The 21461-nt window shown below is 36.1% G+C and overlaps 1 protein-coding gene across 12 annotated transcripts in view; it reads right to left on the bottom strand.

Annotated features, from left to right (window-relative positions):
- The window catches only part of THOC2 (THO complex subunit 2), a 103701-nt gene that overhangs the window by 35704 nt on the left and 46536 nt on the right, over positions 1 to 21461 (bottom strand). For all 12 annotated transcript variants that reach the window (XM_033850014.2, XM_073799097.1, XM_073799098.1 and 9 more), the window contains 7 exons: positions 19362 to 19517; positions 18582 to 18754; positions 17133 to 17328; positions 5573 to 5614; positions 5005 to 5135; positions 4806 to 4907; positions 424 to 508 (listed from right to left, as the gene is read on the bottom strand). In XM_033850014.2, the coding sequence (XP_033705905.1) occupies positions 424 to 508; positions 4806 to 4907; positions 5005 to 5135; positions 5573 to 5614; positions 17133 to 17328; positions 18582 to 18754; positions 19362 to 19517 (885 nt within the window). The remainder of the gene's footprint in view (positions 1 to 423; positions 509 to 4805; positions 4908 to 5004; positions 5136 to 5572; positions 5615 to 17132; positions 17329 to 18581; positions 18755 to 19361; positions 19518 to 21461) is intronic.

The following is a 21461-nucleotide window of genomic DNA, read 5'->3' as shown; positions in this document are numbered from 1 at the left end:
ATTTTGGAATTATAGAGGCTAGACTTATGTCAAATGTGTTTTAGAAATCTCTTTCTAAACATGAAAGTGTTACATCTGAATCACAATGAAATGCTGTTCAAATGTTTCTAAAAACTAAAATCAACAAATAATGCATCACTTTATTAATGTTTTTATAACTCAAAATGTGGTACACAAGACAATGTCAGTCTGTTTAATAACAGTAGCACTGTCACTTATTGTTAGAAAAGTAGATCAATGTGTTAAACATATTACATACTAAATTTTGTTTTTAGAATAACCATACAATGTTTCATTTGCTAAAGTTTTTGTCCCCTAAAACTATCAAACATTTTTAAACTACATCATTCTATTTCCACTTGTGCTGATTTAAAGACTACAAAAAGAAAAATCCCTGAAAATAGTATTAACCTCAAAACATACATAATCAAACAAAATGGTTGGATTGCTGTGGCTCAACTTCCCAATTTGTCTTCCAGAAGGCTTCACATTTTCCTTGGTTAGACGCCTACAAGGGGAGAAAAAGGTGGCAGGGATCATCTTAAGTAATTTCCCTTTTAATGTTGGTAGCTTTGTTACATCATGAAAAAAATTTTATTTCCCAAATATCCAAAATGGATCCATGTAAACAACCACCCTCATCATATGCTTTACTACAGGACTTGGGCTATTTTGATTAGGCATTCTCCAAGAGGGTATTAAAATTTTGTATTAATGCTTAACATTTACAATATACACATGTTCATTTTATAGTAATAGTCTAATAAGCATTAAAACTCTTAACGTACTCTACAAGTACATAAAACTCTTCTTACAGAGAATAATTATTTTAGATTTAGAAGGGCTCATTATCACTTTAGGGATTAAGATATCAAATGTGGTGTAATACTTTGAAATGCCTCATGCCATCTGTGTCAGTGACCCTAACAGAGTAACAGCTAATGCTGCACTCACTCCTTGATACAAGAAGTTCTCTGGTTTTCATATTCAAAGTAAACAATTCTTGAAAAATCAATTCTACTCTTGTCCTTCCTCTTTAATTCTCCCTCTACTCAGTATTCTTTTACTAACATTTTGGAAATTTATATCTACGAAATGCTTACAAATTCAAAACAATTATTACACAGGATCTTAAACTCTTCTGATGAAATTACTACATAATAAATCTAGAAACCTGAAAAACTAACAAGTGACAGGAAGCTTTCTAGAGTGAAAATGTAATGAAGCAAATAATGAATTTAGTTGACAATTCAAGGAATGTGACCATTCTGGAAGTGACAAACTTGATATAATTATCTTAAGAAACTTATGACAAAACTGATCCATTAATCAAAATTATTTCATCAACAACTGCTTCCCTTTCCCATTCTGCATGGCCCAGTTTCTTTTTGTCCCACGGAAAAGAGAGACCCATCAGTTTTAAACTTTGGCTATACTCTGTTCTACTTTGAAGCTTTATTTGAAGCACAAATAAAGTTCTACCACCACCTGCCCTTACTTCTAACCCTACTATTTCAGGCAAGCCCTCCTACTTGCCAAAGCCAACCCTTCCTTTCCATATTTTTTATCCCATTCCCTTCTGCTTCCTCTCCCCCAACACCAAAAAAAATAAATAAAAGGAATATTCTCTTGATTATGTCCTCCTCTCAAGCAACCATGGTGCTTGGCATATGGAACACAATCAATGAACATTTGTGGCATGAATTACTGGATGCCCTATAGAAAATTCATGTTTTAAACAGTAATCAAAACTTGTGAAATTCCCAAGCAATAAATTAATACATTCCATTCTCAACTTAAAAAGTTCAATCAATATCAAAATCATATTATTCAAGGCTGGTGAAATAGCTGAGCTTACAAATATAACAAAAATCCGAGTACATTAAAAATTCTGCACATATTCTTCTGTGATAAACATTTGTATTAATTTACTTATTCATTAATTCATATTAATGTCTTCTGTGACAGGCAAAGTGCTAAGCACCAGGAATACAAGGATGAGTAACAGCACCTGCTCTCAAGCTCAGTCCAGCTGGGGAGGTAGATTTAAAACCACTTTTAAAATTTTTATATTCTTAAACAAATAGAGCAACTTATAGAACAGTACTTATTATATGCTATCAATAGTATAAAAAGGGAGGGAATAATATATTTGTATTCACTTGCATATACATAAAAATAGCCGGAATGATAAATAAGAAACTAAACAGTGACCACTTTTTTTTTCCCTTGGGAGAACTGAGTGGACAGGGTGAGAGACTTTTTACTGTCTACCTTTTCATATCTACTACAATTTAAACCGTGTGAATATATAAAATAGTCAAAAAATTAGATAACTTTAAAAAGAAAAATAATCATAGCAATATACATAAGCGGTATGATAGTAGTTATATGCATATGACATAGTGGTAGCACAAATAAAGAACAATCAATTGTGCTTGGTGGTATGTGCAAGGGAAGGCTTCACAGAGGTGACACTGGAGCCCACTGTCCAATGATGAGGTCACCAGATGGAGAGAGGAAAAAGAGGTAAGGGAAAACCTGTACAAACAAAAGAAACAAAAAATTATATGCAAAGGAAAAGGAGACCATAGCACACTCAGGGAAACATAAGTGGGCTCAGTACAGCTAGAGGTAGAATTGGCGGGAAATGAGGATGGAAATAGGGAGAGACAGATCATGAAGGTTCTCTTATATCACCAAGCCATAAAGTCTGACATATAACCTGCAGGCAATGCTTAGTCACCAAAGGATTTTGAAGAAAGAGAATAATACAAGGCACTATAACACTCCAGATAAAAGAACTAAGTTAGTGGTGGTAGAGAGTGGAAGAGACAGATTCAATATTTAATGTATCGGGGCTTCCCTGGTGGTGCAGTGGTTGAGAATACGCCTGTCAATGCAGGGGACACGGGTTTGATCCCTGGTCCAGGAAGATCCCACATGCCTCGGAGCAACTAAGCCCGTGCGCCACAACTACTGAGCCTGTGCTCTAGACCCCGTGAGCCACAACTACTGAGCCCGTGCACCTGGAGCCCGTGCTCCACGACGAGAGAAGCCACCGCACTGCAATGAAGAATAGCCCCTGCTCGCCGCAACTAGAGAAAGCCCGCGTGCTGCAACGAAGACCCAACACAGCCAAAATTAAATAAATTTATCAAAAAAAAATTTAATGTATCATTAAATAATCCATATAAAGCACTTAGTTCAGCGCCCAGCACACATAGTAATGGCTTCAAAAATATTCGTTGTTGTTAAGCTAGAAACTCTACTTGGGGAATTTTTAAGCCTAGAACTCTTTTGGAAGGACCAGTTCTAATATCATCTCTTTCCATGCCTTCCCCAACTTCCATGGGGTGAAATATTCATTCTCCTCTCTATCATCCCATAGAACTTTATACATATTGTATAACAGCATCTATTAAACCAGACTGTGATTGTGCACACACCTGTTTCCCTGGTAGACTGTGACTTACGACAATATCACTCAGCAAAGAAAGTATCACTGGGGGCTTCCCTGGTGGCACAGTGGTTAAGAATCTGCCTGACAATGCAGGGGACATGGGTTTGAGCCCTAGTCTGGGAAGATTCCACATGCCACAGAGCAACTAAGCCTGTGTGCCACAACTGCTGACCCTGCGCTCTAGAGCCTGCGAGCCACAACTACTGAACCTCGCATGCCTAGAGCCTGTGCTCCACAACAAGAGAAGCCACCACAATGAGAAGCCCGTGCACCACAACGAAGAGCAGCCCCTGCTCGCCGCAACTAGAGAAAGCCCGTGCACAGCAACGAAGACCCAACGCAGCCATAAATAAATAAATGAATAAATTTATTATTTAAAAAAAAAGTGTCACTGCATACTGTTAGTTAAACCAGTGAATGTACTACTTCTAATTAGAATAACCATACAACTGCACAAATGTAAAAGAAATGATAATGAACAGCCTTGCTGAAAACCCTTGCAATACAGCAGTGTAATTAGTATCTAAACCAATACTGATCTGAAGTATACAATTTTCATAATTAAACTTCAAACAGTTTATCAGGAAGTATCAATAGATTAACATCACTCTTTTGTTTTGTTTTGGTTTTTTTTGCGGTACGCGGGCCTCTCACTGTTGTGACCTCTCCCGTTGCGGAGCACAGGCTCCGGACGCGCAGGCTCAGCAGCCATGGCTCACGGGCCTAGCCGCTCCTCAGCATGTGGGATCTTCCCGGACCAGGGCAAGAACTCGTGTCCCCTGCATCGGCAGGCGGAATCTCAACCACCGCGCCACCAGGGAAGCCCCACTCTTATGTTTTTAATGACATGAAAATAAAGCACACAAATGAAAAAACTAGAAATTTTTCAAAAGTTGACTCCCTAAGGAGATAGTTCTGCATGATTCTACTAGATCTTCCAGAAAGAAAAAATAAATCTTTATTATAACTTTCAACAGAAATTCCTAGAACTTTGACTACCTTGTACAAGCCACCGAATGTATTATGCAAACTGAGCGAAGGCTACACAGTATGCTCTCCTTTAAAAAAAAAAACACGTCATCCTATAATATAATGCATCCTGAAGAGGATTTTTATCAGATTTTATATAGCTGGGCAAACATGACAACTACAAAAACTAACATGGTAGTCAAAATGAGCTAAAAACCACAAAAATTGATAGTCACTCTATGTGTAGTATATAATTAGCTACACCATTAGCAAATACTCCTGGGCTTCCTCAAAACTGAGGCTCAGACATAAGCTGGCTGAAAGACAGTAAATCAGATCCAGATATTAAGAAGAAAAATAAATTAAAACTTACTTCATGATATATTTGGCTCTGTCTATTGTTTGAGCTTTAACTTTTACTAAAAGTGGATGACTGTTGTAAGTTTCATTCTTCCACTGGCCATACAGACGATATCTTGAAAATGATGAGATGAAGAATTAGGAAAAGTTAAACACTTAGAGGTTAGTGCACTAGAATAGTAGCTAAAAATACAAAAATATTATGTATTTACCTATGCTGATATGGAAATGTTTTAAACATTCCCCACAGTTCCTCAGACATACAAGCATTGCAGTCCATCAAAGAAAGAGATGGAAGTAATACCTGGTCAGTAATGCTAAGCAAGCAGCTAAGGATAACTTCCTACGAAAAATGGAGGAAAAATTATTTCAGTTAAGAGGTGCATATTAACCCCCCCCAACAAATTTATGTAAGCCTTGGAAAAATTGCCGTTCCTTGATTTAATAACACACCATATCTAATTCCCCACACTATCACTGTACGTTTCACAATGGTTATTTGTGTTTCTCCATCTAAGAAAGCAAATGAGGTGAGGGAAGGAAAGGGGTAGCAAGAATGAGGGACTTTTTATCCCTTTTCCTTTCTCAACATGGTAATCCTCAAAAACAGGAGGCTGTCAATCTTAAAAGATACTTTGTACGATATGCCAAAAGCTACATTCAACATGTAAAGTATAAAATAGTTATTCACATAGGTGATTAAAGCTTGTTCACAGTAAAATTTACAGTATGCTGTACCTAGACAAACATTAGACACATTGGATTTTTCTAGTCTCTTACCGTCTTCTCTTTATCTTCTTGTTTGCTTCCATCAGACTGAAACTAAAATTAAAAAAAACTATAAATAAAATGCAAAAAGGTTAAGATTATGCTGTCACAATTTCGTTTCTAATTTGAAAAAAAATTAACTTGCACGTAGTTGTGAATTATTTCGTTACTTGTTACACACATGTAGATTTTACATACAGTCAGTATTACCAATTAACATTTTAAATTCTCATCTACATTTCTAACCTCCAAATAATTTGTGACATTCATGAACTTTAAATGCCAGTTTTATAAGCCAATTCTTTTCTCAACCTCATTATCACAAACCAAAGCATCCTAAAACTGATCTGAGTATTTATTATAAAATTGTAGCCAGCACAATTTAGTTATAATGCATTTGCATTTCTCCTTCGAGATGTTCTAGTTTTCCCCCTCAGAATTGGTAAAATCTAACACTAAAGCAACGACAACAAAAATTAAACCCAAAGAAATCCAAAGCTATGTTTTAATTCACCACCACTTAAGCCCTAAGAAATAGGCCCAAAATATTAATACCATTGCTGACAAAGACCAAACCACTTCCTAACTTGGACAGACTGAATGAAAAAGCATGGGTCATTATTTTATCAGTGATTTGCAGGTGGGCTGCTGAAGTGCCATGTTTGACAATGCTGTCTATACATACAAAATGAAATTGTGAGTAACATTTGTGTGTGTATAGGCAGGTGGAGTGTTGGGGGAGTACACAAAGGCCAAAAGGACAGGTGAAGCACTGATACTCAAGGACAATCTAGATTCCTGGAATGTATTTAGCTCAATACCAAGTATGAGAAAGGGAAAAGCTAATATGCAGCTAACATACCTTATTGGTAGATAAGGATATTTTGTGCATGTATGTTTTCATGCTTGAGTAAGTTAATGGGTGTTACTACAGGGAAGTCTAACTTCTGTGCAATATTTTCACATAAGACTAATTCAGGGACGGCCATGTTACCTTGATGGGAAAACATACAGAATCACACTTTTTTAACTGGCAGGTTAAAAAGATATGGTTCCCTTTCACAGAAACGATTATTAAGTCAACATACATCCTGGTCAGCAAATAAGGAGTCAGGTTATGAAGGAGTGGCCTGGCAGAAAACAAACTATATAGTTGCTTTTATTTTGTTGGAAGGGGATGGTAATTCTGGTGGCATACTGTGTGTACACTGGGAGGCAGAAATAACGGTATGTCATAATTGGAAGAATCCAGTTTATAGGGTATTGTGTTGGGGATAAAGGCAGTTAAGCTACTCCTTTGCTAGCATACTATGATTCAAATTAACCTAATAAAGCTATAAATAGTTTCCTCCATACAAATAAAACATTTTCTTAGTTACTAAGCTGTCCTAATTCCTCTTACTAGATACTTATATTAGTTTCTAATGTCTGTTTGTCAATTCTCTAGATTTCACAAGCAGGAAAATTTGAAAGAGAGAAAGAAATATGGAAAGCACAAGGAAACTATCTAGAAGAGCAGTAAGAAAAGGTTTCTATCAAAGGCTAATTATAACCAAGATGAACAACAACAACAAAACAAGATGTACATGCATGTAAAAGTGATTTTCTTTACACATTCCACTCCCCTGATGCTTTCTTTTTCATTTAGTTTAACTTAATTTGCTTTTTAATTCAGAGCACATACAAAACTCTCCATTCCCACAATAGAATACTAAAAGTTTTATTGAATGGCCAGGCAGAAGTTGAAGAAAGAAAGGATGGGGAGGGACAAAAGACATTCATTCATTTGTTTACTATGTGCCAGGCACTGGGAATTCAAAGATGAACAGTAGAGAGTTCCTATCTTTGAGGAACTGACAAGGCTACTTGTCAGTAAGAATCTAGAAAATCAGTAAGAATCTGTCAGTAAGAATCTAGAAAAGAGAGATCTTTCAGGATCTCTTTAAGATCAAGACTACACTTACCAATGTACTGTTAGGAACTGAATTTTAAGTTTGAATAAAATTGAGCACTCACAATTATGTCTACACAGACCATCAGCTATAAATGACCCCAAGCAGGTTCCAATCTTGCCCTATAACAACAGAGCAGCTGACAGGGCTGCATAACACTACTGAGCACTGCCCTCCCCCCAAAAAAAGCAGGTTCATCAAGAAGGGGCTTTTGGAGAGTTGAGAAATAAAGGCTGGAGTAAGTCATAGATATAACTAGATAAATTACTTTTTTATTACTAATGTCCTATTTTTAGTACCTCTAACCCATGAATGTTTCAAATGCTACTTTAGAGCAGGGGTCCCCAAGCCCCAGGCCGAGGACCAGTACCGGTCCGTGGCCTGTTAGGAACTGGGTCGCACAGCAGGAGGTGAGCAGCAGGCGAGCGAGTGAAGTCTCATCTGCTGTTCCCCATCCCCCCCACCAACATCCACGGAAAAAATGAAAAGGGAAAAAAATGAAAAATATTTAAATTTGTGACTTCGACTACATCTAAGTAAATTATGGCATTATTGTCACCGTCCTTATTAACTATCATGCATTGAGTACTACATGCCATATAACAGGCTAAGAACTACGCATTTATGTCTTAAAACTACTCTAATAGAAGAATCTTTTTGTTAGGGTCTAAATAAGACCCATCAAAATAACTTAGAAATAGGAAAATATAACCTATAAGTTAAAAGTTATGGGAACCTAGCCAAAGCAGTCTTGAGGGAAAAAAATGGAGCTGGAGGAATCAGACTCCCTGACTTCAGACTATACTACGAAGCTACAGTAATCAAGACACTCTGGTACTGACAGAAAAACAGAAATATAGATCAATGGAACAGGTTAGAAAGCCCAGAGATAAACCCACGCACCTATGATCAACTACTCTATGACAAAGGAGGCAAGGATATACAATGGAGAAAAGACAGTCTCTTCAATAAGTGGTGCTGGGAAAACTGGACAGCTACATGTAAAAGAATGAAATTAGAACACTCCCTAACACCATACACAAAAATAAACTCAAAATGGATTAAAAAGACCTAAATGTAAGGCCGGACACTCTAAAACTCTTAGAGGAAAACATAGGAAGAACACTCTTTGACATAAATCACAGCAAGATCTTTTTTGATCCACCTCCTAGAGTAATGGAAATAGAAACAAAAATAAACAAATGGGACCTAATGAAACTTCAAAGCTTTTGCAAAGCAAACTACAAACAAGATGAAAAGACAATCCTCAGAAAGGCAGAAAATATCTGCAAATGAATCAACGGACAAAGGATTAATCTCTAAAATATACAAGCAGTTCATTATCAAAAAAACAAACAACCCAATCAAAAAACGGGCAGAAGACCTAAATAGACATTTCTCCAAAGAAGACATACAGATGGCCAAGAGGCACAGGAAAAGCTGCTCAACATCACTAATTATTAGAAAAATGCATATCAAAACTACAATGAGGTATCACCTCACAGCAGTCAGAATGGCCATTATCACAAAATCTAGAAACAATAAATGCTGGAAAGAGTGTGGTGAAAAGGGAACCCTCCTGCACTGTTGGTGGGAATGTAAACTGACCACTATGGAGAACAGTATGGAGATTCCTTAAAAAACTAAAATAGAACTACCATATGACCCAGCAGTCCCACTACTGGGCATATACCCAGAGAAAACCGTAATTCAAAAAGAGACATGTACCACAATGTTCATTGCAGCCCCATTTACAATAGCCAGGTCATGGAAGCAACCTAAATGTCCATCAACAGATGAATGGATAAAGAAGATGTGGCACATATATACAATGGAATATTACTCAGCTATAAAAAGAAACAAAATTGAGTTATCTCTAGTGAGGTGGATGGACCTAGAGTCTGTCATACACAGTGAAGTCAGAAAGAGAAAAACAAATACCGTATGCTAACGCATATATATGAAATCTAAAAAAAAAACAAAAAACAAAAATGGTACTTATGAACCCAGTGGCAGGGCAGGAATAAAGACATACACATAGAGAATGGACTTGAGGACACAGGGGGTAGGGGAAAGCTGGGGCGAAGTGAGAGTAGCATCGACATATATACACTACCAAATGTAAGATAGCTAGCTAGTGGGAAACAGCAGCACAGCACAAGGAGATCAGCTCGGTGCTTTTCGACGACCTAGAGGGTGGGATAGGGAGGGGATATATGTACGCATATGGCTGATTCACTTTGTTGTACAACAGAAACTAACACAGCATTGTGAAGCAATTATACTCCAATAAAGATGTATTTTTTTTAAAAAGTGGAGAGATATGTGTCCATACTACCCTTGACTAGTTCACTCATGAAACCCCAGCAACAAAAATTTCCTTTATTTGATAAAAATTCTTTGATTTGTTACTAATTTATAACAAATTTCAAAAATGAGAGGGAAAAAAACATCTATCACTACAACGTAAAGAAGCTAAAGGCATTCCTACATAAAATCAAATCTACTCTTGAGGGAAGTGAAACTGCTACTTTAAAGTGGCATCTTATATTTAAAGACAGAAATAGATTAAAGTATATTATTAACGCTTTTTAAAAAATCATCAAAAGCTAGTGTAGTGATAGCTTACATAAGTGATAACTTATTATGATCTAAAAAATTCATGACAACTATTTTTTTAACTAAAATTGAATACCTAATTATTAGTATCTAATTCATGTTTAGACATATCTCATTTGATCCATATTGCAACCCCAGGAGCTAGATAAGCCAAATACTATTACCACGAATCTCTGGCTTAGAAAAGTGACCAGCTTAAGGTCACATTACTAGCAAGTAGCTAGCAGCTCATCCTGATGAAACTAGTTCACCTAATTATCAATTTCTAATGCTTTAATTACTCTGTTTGGGGGACAGCCTTAAATGAAGAATCTGTGGGCAAGGTAGGTTCCAAAGTCAACACATAAAGTAAAAATTACATATACTCACAATTACCCTACAAAAATCCCTTATATCATCTATAAAGTATACAGACACATTACCTTTCATTTAAGTCCAACTCAAGACTCTGTTTTTCCCCTCTAATATGAGGAGAAATCACTAAGTGACCACGAGATGTGAACATGAAATAAAGTGACTGGCTTGCATTTAGGGGGCCATGTCACACGAAAACACAGTTTAAAAACTAGACTAACTGAATGTGGTGAGATACTCTCTAAGACACCTGAGAAACTGAACCAAAATGAAAGAAAAAAATTTCTCCAATTTCACCCTTGCTCCTAGACATACACACAGTATTTTGATGGAACAAGTCTGGCCACATTCACATAAACTAAGCACAGGTATGGTGTAATTCCACTGTACTTGACTGACTCCCATACCTTCATCCAAAAGGAATATTAATTTTGAGCTCTAACCCACACAACCAAGTTAGAGCTTCAATTTTGAAAAGAAATAAATGGACTGAAGCAGGATCACAGGCTCTCCCTCCCCTAATAGCTAACAAAAAACAACAAACATCAAGTCAAAATTCTAAAGTAGCTGGTTCATAAACTAGAGTTTCAGGATCAATGGTATTAAGGTACATTCTCTCCCTAGGAACCCAAATTTTTATTATGAAAAATTTCAAGTTTACATAAAAGTTGAATGGATAGTATACTTATCCATAAACACCTATATATCTACCATGTAGATTCAACAATTAATATTTTGCCTTTTTTTCTTGACCAAATAAAATGCAGACATGATACTTTATCTCAAAAAAATTCAGTGTGCATCTCCTAAGAATAAGGACAGGGACTTCCCTGGTGGCGCAGTGGTTAAGAGTCTGCCTGCCAACGCAGGGGTTCGAGCCGTGGTCCAGGAAGATCCCACATGCCATGGAGCAACTAAGCCCGTGTGCCACAACTACTGAGCCTGTGCTCTAGAGCCCACGTGCCACAAGTACTGAAGCCCGTGCGCCTAGAGCCCGTGCTCCGCAACAGGAGAAGCTACCGCAATGAGAAGCCCGCATACCGCAACCAAGAGTAGCCCCTGCTCACCACAACTAGAGAAAGCCCGCGCGCAGCAGCGAAGACCCAACACAACCAAAAATAAATTAATTAAAAAAAAAAGAATCAGGACATTCTTCCACATTACCACAATTATCATAATCACAACTATTCCGAATATCATCTAGTACCCAATCTAAGGTATATATCCTGACCCTTTGACTCTAGGTTTCTCTAAGCTTTATCTGTGAATCAATTTAGTGCACTTTGGCTCTTTACCAAAGGCCAACATAAGAAATAGCCATATAAAGAGACAGTGAGATAACTGAATTAAGATGACAGAGTGAAGCATGAACACATAATTTCTCTCCCCCAATCCCTAATGCAATGAACAAAGTACGTCTTCCTATTTGTTTTTAATCTCCCAAATTCACCACCAACCAAGCAAAAAAAGAGGAAATTATGCTATTAACTTCAAGGTGATGCACACACAAACACACATAAGATTCTGAACTACAGACAGTGTGGTATGGCGCCTGACCTTAACCCAATCCCCAGAAGTATCGAGCAAGGAAGGTAAGTCAACAAAATCCTTTAGGCAATGTGGCCTGCAAGGTAAATAAGTAGCCTGAGGAAAAACCCTTGTGAGTAGAAGCCCAGCAGGATTCTGGCTACTAAGGCTTGCTGTCTCTCAAAGGAACTGTGCTCAGATGGATGAGAGAATCAAACTCCAAGGGAGTTGGATACCCACTTGGTTGGGCATGCCTAGCATAGGATGGGTAACACGATCTCAGAAGACAAAGCAGAGGTTCCCTAAACTGGGGGCTATACTCAGCCTCACTGAGCTTATTCACTCCCCTATTCCAGACTACAGAAAAGATTGAAAAGAGAACCCAATACTCAAACTGTAGCTTGAGGGGAGAAGGACTGGTCATAAATAAGGTAGGAAGGGTGTGAGGATTCACTCACACTATATCAAAAAGAAGTTGTCCATATTAAGATGAAAAGAAATGCTGTGGCTACTATGGAAACATAAATAGCCTAAAAAAATCATATAAAAGACAAATGAACTTAGTTTGGAAGAAAGTAGAACACAGAGGACAGACAGATTCTCCAAAAGTATCTGCATATTGTCATAGAAAAAAATATTATGAACTCAGTAAGACAAGAAAAGCTTGGATATGAGATACACAGAATGAGATGAAAACAGAGACTGCAGAGATAAAATAAAACACCACTGATACAGATATAATTTAAAATAGCAAGGAATTTCAAGAATTGAAAAATTTAGACAACCAATCATTTCTTCCATTTTAGACACACTACATTTGTATAGGCAGTAGGGCATGGTGATTTTGAGCTTGGCCTCTCTGAAGCCAGACTGCCTGGATTGAACTCGCATATCTGTCCCATACTAGCTGTGTGACCTGGGACGAGTTACTTAACCTAGAGCACAAAAGGCTTGGTAAAGATTAAATGAGCTGATGCATGTAAGGTACTAAAATAGGGCCTGACACAGAGTAAGAGCTCAATATTAGTAATCACTATCAGAAACAACTTAATCCACTAACATCAGCTGGATGCAAAAAAGCACCAAGGAATTCATCTTTATGTGTGTAGGTGCTATCAAAAACATTTAAGTATGTCAGGTGAGCATGTTAAAGCTGTGCTTTATAATTAAAGAAAATTTTAAAGATACCAAAACGTGTGCATTCATATAGAAATATTCTATAGAGCCACCTCCCTCTTTTAAGCCTGAAATAAGGACCAAAATTGGTTAATATACTAGAACAACAGTTCTCAAAGTTTGCTCTTTGGATCAGTAGCACCTGGAAACATGTTAGAAATGCAAATTCTCGGGTCCCACCCAGACCTACTGAATCAGAAACTGAGGGTGGAGCCCAACAATCTGTATTTTAAGAAGACCCCCAGGTGATCCTGATGCATGTAAAGTTTGAGGTTCACTGTACTAGATAGTCCTATACTACATACCTCAAATTTCAGAAATACATAACCACATACACATACACACACACAATCAGAGACATAAATGATTTCAAATAACTATAGGCTGAAAAGACTATTCTGTTAAGTGATATCTAACATAAGCTATTTTTTTAATATGCATAATTTATATATACAAGCAACCTCAAGCTTATGAATGAGAGATTTGTTAAAGATTTGTTCATTGTAAATACATTATTTGGAACTAAGGTCATATTCCCCCTTTAGAAGCAATCTTAAAAACTCGTGTTAAATTCCTAGTTAGGCAACATAAGCCTTTTAAACCTATAAACACATAATGATTTGTTATAGTGAAATGTTTTTAGGGTAAAAACAATGAACCAAAATTCTAAGTCAGATCATTGGAAAGATTCACTTTTCCTACCACAACCTTAGCAATGAGAGAAGACAGATTTCTTCCCACACTGGGATCAAAATAAACTTTTTCTGCTTCCCTTCTGCCCTTCTACCTCTGCAAAAATAGAGACTAGAGTTAGGGGCAGGCACCAGACACAATTCTGATAGAACAGAGATAAATGAGGGCTGCAATGGAGATGGCAGAGTGGAAGAGTAACAGCTTTAGCACCTGTGTATCTTGATAACAATATTGTATCTGTATATGTTTATACATATGTCTGTATACGGGACTTCTACAAGTTTGATGTTCGGTCTCCTGCTTACAAGTTTATGATACTTGTAGCCAAAGAAAGAATTTCAGAACAAGAGATCTGAACATTAAGATTTTCAATGAAAAAGAATAGCATAAAAAAAAAGAATACCATTAGTGGGTAAAGGTAAGATGAAAAAGAGGCTGTTTACATTGTCTCAAAGTATCTCCCCACAGGATACACATTAACAACAAAGAGAAAAAGAATAACTACACTGGAGAAACCTGGCAGCCATCACCTTAACCAAGTGATCGATGTTAACAGCACCAGTAATGGGACAAATTGACTTCACATGCTTCCCAATACGATTCAATGGGAAAAACAAGTACTAGTTAACATGACATCCCTTTCAGACGATAAGGATCAAGATAATGAAACACTGTTATACTTCTTTTTTATATGGATATATGCTATATAATAAATATTATGTATAGTAATGAACTACTTAGCAGATTTCTTCAGCATACCTTTACACAATATAAATTTGTTAACATTAAAAAAATTTATCTACCAGCTAAGTATTTAAAGCCAAATCAAACATCTCAGGTCTCAAGTGATTAATACACAACAGTTGTTAAATTTTCTATATAGTTACTGTAGTCGAAAATTAAAATTAGGTGCAATCGCCAAACACTGGAGAAAACTGCATTTGTGCTTGTAAGGATTTCTAGATTCTTTTGCTTACGTTGCTTTACAATTGAAAAGAAATTGTGTATTCTTTTCAACTTTAAGACCTTGGTTAGGCAAAGATCTCATAGAACACAAAGAGCAAACTATAAAAGAGAAGTGCTGTTAAATTGGAATCGATCAAAATTTTAAATTTTTGCTTTTCAAAAGACAGTAAACAAAATGACAAGGCAAATCAGACTGAGAATAAAAGACAACTGAATTTAAAATGGGCAAGAGATTTGAATAGACATTTCAACAAAGATGATTACAAATGGCAAATAAGGGCATGAAAAGATGCTCAACATCACTGATCATCAGGGAAATGTAAATTAAAAGCACAAAAGATAGAACTACACACCCATTAGAGTGACTAAAATTTAAAAGACTGACAACACCAAGTGTTGATGAGGATGTAGAGCAAATGGAAGTCATATACATTGCTCCCAGGAATGCAAAATGGTACACACATGTTGGAAAAGTTTGACAAAAAGTTAAACATACACTTACCCATATGGCCCAGCAATCCCATTCCTGGGGAAACAAAAACATATGCACCCCCCCAAAAAAGACTTGTACAAGAATATCCATAGCAGCTTTATTTATAATGGCCCCCAACTAGAAACAACCCAAATGCCCATCAACTGGTGAATGGATAAACTCTGTTATATCTATATAATGAAATATTACACAGCAATAAAGAACTACTGACATGTGCAACAACTGAAATGACTCTCAAAAGCATTAAGTGGAAGAAATCAGACAAAAAAAGAGTACATTCTATACTATCCCATTTATGTGAAGTTCTAGAAAAAGCAAAACAACAGTGACAGAAAGCCTACCAGTGGTTGCCAGGAACCAGCAATGAAGGGAGGGAACTGATGGCAAAGGGGCAAGAGGGAACTTGCTGGGATGATGAAAATATCCTATATCATGATTGCGGTGGTGGACACACAACTGTATACATCTGTCAAAACTCATCAAATTGTACACTTAAAATAAGTGAGGTTTATTGTATGTAAATTATAACTTGAAGCTAATTTTAAAAAATAATAAGTCAAACATGGAAGCAACCTGTGTCCATCAACAGATGAATGGATAAAAAAGATGTGGTGTGTGTATGTGTATATATCTATATATATATCTATATAGACATATAGATATATATATGTGTGTGTATATATATATATCTATATATGTATATATAGATATATATATACACACACACACACAATGGAATATATCACTCAGCCATAAAAAAGAATGAAATAATGCCATTTGCAGCAACATGGATGGACCCAGAGATTACCATACTAAGCGAAGTAAGTCAGACAGAGAAAGACAACTATATGATATCACTTATATGTGGAATCTAAAAAGATGATACAAATGAACTTATTTACAAAACAGAAACAGACTCACAGGCATAGAAAACAAACTTATAGTTACCAAAGGGGAAGGGGGAGGAGGCATAAATTGGGAGTATGGGATTAACAGATGCACACTACCATATATAAAATAGACAAACAATAAGGATTTACTGTATAGCACAGGGAACTATATTCAATATCTTGTAATAAACTATAATGGAAAAGAATCCCAAAAAAAGAAAAAAAAAAAAATATATATATATATATATATGTAGAGCCAAATCACTTTGCTCTACATCTGAAACTAACACAATATTGTAAATCAACTATACATCAATAAAAAAAACAATAACATAAAGTTACCCTTGGGGTAGTGATTAGAAGGGCATTTAAGGAAAACTCTGGGGTGCTAGTACTGTTCTATTTCTTGATCTAAATGGTGGATACATGGGTGTTTAGTTTGGAAAATGTCACTGAGCTGTACAATTATGGTTTGTGTGCCTTCTGTATTATGTTTTATTTCAATAAAAAGTTTACTAAAAAAAATAAAAGAATGGATCCTGAACAGTCTGAGGTTGAAGGGACTTCACACAAATAATGGCAATGATTCAAAACTGCAGCCAAGAAAACTGAGCAGAAGAAAAGCAAGAGGAAAGAATGTTGAATTAACCACTATTTATAAGGGGATTCAAAAAGCAATCACACGTCCAAAGCATATTTTCCTATCTGGAGGACTTGACTAATAATCTGGCTGGATTTAAGTTTTTATATATAAATGGTTGGGACACAACTGACTTTCCCCAAACCTTACTCAACATAACCTTTTCTTAAGTTTACTTTCTTTTTATTTCTAGAGAATATACTCAGAACAGTTTCATTCCATAATTTAGTTTTCTGCTTGGAAGAAAAAAAATCTTACTAACCTCCTTCATAAATGACTTGCCTATCCGCACCACTTTTGCGAATAAAATGGGATCGTGAGAAAGGTGAGGACCAAGGTAACAGAACATATTGAAGACGTCTCTCCTCAAATCTTCAAAGCTCTCTGCTTGTTTTGGTGCTCTCTTATTTTGCAAAGCATTAACAGGTGAGCCTTTAGCACCTTTAGGAACGCCAACTCTACAAAAAGAAGGAAAATTTATATATATATAACTATACAATACCCCATTTTAAGTTAACACAATCATATTAATCAGTAAGTAAAACTTTTCTTGCTTATATTTGCTTTCTCTATTTCAACTGTGCCTAACTTCATTATACCAAATAATTTAACTGGTAGAAAAAGACAAAAACAATACTCATTTGAAAAAAAAATCAGAGCTTAAGAGACTGTTTCAAATTAACTGCATAAGAAAAGGAAATCAGAGAAATGCAGATTCCAAGTAACATTTAACATACATCATATGAATTTGTTTTTAGTTAAATTTGGCCAATATCAGGAATCTGGATATGGGAATGGGGAACAAGGGATGGACCTCAGAGACACAAAGATGAAACAGAAAAATATGGATATAACAACACTGATTCAAGTTAATAAACATTTCTCAATCTGGCTTCCACTACCTAGACTGAATATGAGGTAGGTGGTGGTAGGGAAGGTGAGCAGCATAATGAAAGAGGGTGTGTCACACTAAAAAGGACAGCATGCCCAGAGTTCTCACCTGCTGAGCAGGTGTCCCGCTGTGGAGTCACAGGGGTCACTCTCTGAGAAGAAGCCTTCATGGTCCACAGCCCAGGTGGCACTGAAGGCAGCAGCCAGCAGCTATGCACGAGTCACAAGGCTGGGGCTTTTGAGGCAGGCTCTGATCTGTGGGGCTGAAGCCAGAGCTGCTGCCAGTACTGCTCCTAAGTATCCTGCAAGTAGGCTGAGGGCTAGCGGACTGGTCGACACAGTAACTATGGGATGATGAGAGAGGCTGCACTACCAATTTCCAGAACAGCAGCCTATATGCCAGGAGAGATAAGGCAAGCAGAGAGGCAAAGTCCTCACTCAGAGCCACTCAACCCAGGATAGAGGAAAATTACACTAAGTAAAAACCTTAGGAATTCTCTGCCCCCCAAGAGAGGAGGAAAAGTCAAAAACAGAAGAATGGAGTTTTCACTCTCAACGGAGCAAACCCAACCTAGAAATCTAACATACAGTTTTTAGACAACACTGCAGCACAAATTCTGCAACACCTGGTCTACATGATAGGACACAATTCACTGATTAATACCTGCCAAACTGATATGCTCTGTGAATAGTTCTTATCTTCTGATAAAACATACTAAAATATATGCCTGGTTTGAGGAGACAAGATAAACATGCAGATTTTTTTTTTGTAGTCCGAAACTATTTCTACCTCAATTAGTAAAGCATACAGTAAACATACCTTCGGTAGAGAGGCTCAATAGTTATATGAATAAGCTTGCAAATAGCAAGGGCTATTAGTTTATGTGAAGCTGCATAGTATGGAGGCATCTGATCCATAATGTTCTGTGCATGCTGCCAATCACCGATCTTTAACAAGGCTTCCAACAAACCAAGTTTTTGGTTGTCAGGTGGCTAAAAAGGAATAATTACAGCAAAGATACTCAGAATACAGACACCAATAAATCTTTATATATGTTTCATTTAAAAAATTAAGCCAAACAATACAACAATGTATGTGAACAACAGCTGCCATTCATGGGAACTGCAACACTATTTTCCTGAAAGTACAATCAAGTTTTTTAGTGATTGGAAAATAACAACAGGATCTGCTTTTTCATTTAGCAGCCAAAGCATGACAGTTTATAGACTTGGAATTAAATTAGGTCCTACTTAATGTTTTATTGTGCCACAGGGAACTAGAATTCATCCATCTTTGAGAATCCCTTTAGGACTGGAGAGACATTAATACACAGAACACAAATATAGTCAAAACGTGTGTTATCTTATTTAGAATACACTCTGAAATTTATATAAGAAAAAACATTGCAGCCTCTTTTGGGAAGGTGCCAATCAGATTAAAAACAAAACCACCTTTGCAAATTTGTATTCCAAAAACCAGGTTTCACCACAATCAAAACTAAGAAATTATCCTTCCATAAGTTGATTAACCATCACAAGTTAAATTTCATAATTCTAAATCCAGAAGACAATGTTAATTTTATCAGAATAAACTATATACCTTCTCCACTTTCTCCTCTTCTTTTTCCTTTTCTTTCTCTCGCTCGTCAATTTTATCGGAAGACAGTACAACCATTGTAAGTTTTCTAACAATCTGCTTAGCTTCTACAATTTCTCGTTTGTGTTCATCCATAATGCAATTATCAGCTGGAAGAAGCTAAAAATGGTTCATTAAAATTTCATAAAACAGCTAATACTATTTGCACATCCAAAATGCAAGCACTATCTACTCTCTATTGGTAAAACTAAATAAGAAGCCTGGCCTATTTATGACCATAATTTCCCTTCTAAATAGGTCTCTCTCCATTATTTTCATATAACCTGACAGGATTAAGTACCTGAATTTTGTACACCTTTTAAACTCAGGTAGCAATTCAAAGTTTCATCTCTTCTGTCTGTCAGAGGTCCTAAATTAATATAATACTACAACAGTGATGCTTACCATTGAATTTATTAGTTTACCCAAGAAGATGTGTACCTGTTCCATTAAAAATATCACAGATTTCCCCTTTAAAGGCCAAACTCCAAATTAAATAAAGTACTACATACGGATCCAATTTGGAAGAGGTAAACTACTGATTGACATAAAGGGGCAAAGTTGATTCCTCTAAATGAAAAATCTCTTGGGACTGACATATATACACTAATATGTATAAAACAGATAATAAGAACCTGCAAAAAAGAAAAAGATTATACTTATGGGTATAGCTCTCAGAGCAGCCCTGATAATTTATACGGGTTTCCTTTATTATTGCTTGCTTCTGTTGTCATGCTTAGAAAATACACACATTTTCTTCTAGTTATATAAAAAAAAAACTCTACAAACTCCATTAAATTTCCATGGGATCTAGAAATAAACTTTACATGTCTATAAAAAAATAAGTAAAAAAATAAATGAAAAATCTCAAGTCGAAAAATTATGAACAGCTTGACATCTCACTTTTCATTTTCTAGATACCTATTTGACTTAAGTCACAAACTAGTTTCTAGTTTATTACAAAAGAAAAAGTAATATGTGGATAGTTGACCCTCCATTATGAACAAAGGATCAAGTATCTCAAGTTCAGCCATCTTGTATAAATGGAAGATGGCTAATGTGGACATTTCGTAAAATAACCTAGACACATAACCAACAAACCATTACTTAGTAGCTTTTGCTAGGCACTATGGTGAGCTATAAAAGAAGTATTCCTGCCCCTAGAAATGCATAATCTATTTCAGTAGCTAAGTCTAATGCAAAGTAAACAATCAGTAAATAATAAAAGGAAACACAGTGAAATATTAAGCCACATACTATAGACTTTATCCCATTAATCAAAAAAGGGGAGTGGGAGAAAATACATTATGGACTGGTACAAGGAGGTAAATGAGACTTTTTCTCATTCTTTATTCTCTCCACTGGCAATCAAACCCATTTTTATTGCTTTATTTATATATCTATCACATATCTACCACAGGTCCTCATCTTTTACCTAGTCTACTGCAATTGCCTCTAAAATCTCCATTTAACCCCAATGGGTTAAATCTAAGTTTTTAATTATAGTTCTCTCAATTTCTAGTCTTCTGTATTTTGAGAATATGTTATTAGGTGTATATAAAGTTACAACGATTATATCTTCCCATAAACAGAACTTTATTATTATAAAGTGACTATCTCTATTTTACCTGACAATAATAATTTCCCTAGTATATTTTTCCCACCATTTTACTTTCAACCTTTCTTTGTCCTTAGGTTTTAGACGTCTCATGTAAACAATAAACTGGTTTTTAATCCCATGTGAAAATCTCTGTCACCTTAACAGGAACACTTAGTCTGCTTATATTTAAAGTTAAACTGAAAAATATCAGTAATAAATGTATCATCATTTTTGTACTTTCCATTTGTCCTGCCAGTCTACACTTGCCTATAAACTCATACCTACGTCTTCAGATTCTCCTTTTTCTGACCAAGTTTCCATGTTTTCAGTTTGTACATCCCTTCTCTACTCTAAATCTTGAATGGCTCTCTACTATCAACAAGAAAAAAAATCCAAACTCCTTACCATGGCACTTAACAACCCTTCACAGTTTGGTCCCCAACCTAATTCTTTCTCCCTCCTCA

The sequence above is a fragment of the Tursiops truncatus genome, chromosome X (assembly GCF_011762595.2).
Source record: "Tursiops truncatus isolate mTurTru1 chromosome X, mTurTru1.mat.Y, whole genome shotgun sequence".
Lineage (NCBI taxonomy): Eukaryota > Metazoa > Chordata > Mammalia > Artiodactyla > Delphinidae > Tursiops > Tursiops truncatus.
Note: the sequence above shows the minus strand (reverse complement) of the source record. Positions and strands in the feature narration are given on the sequence as shown.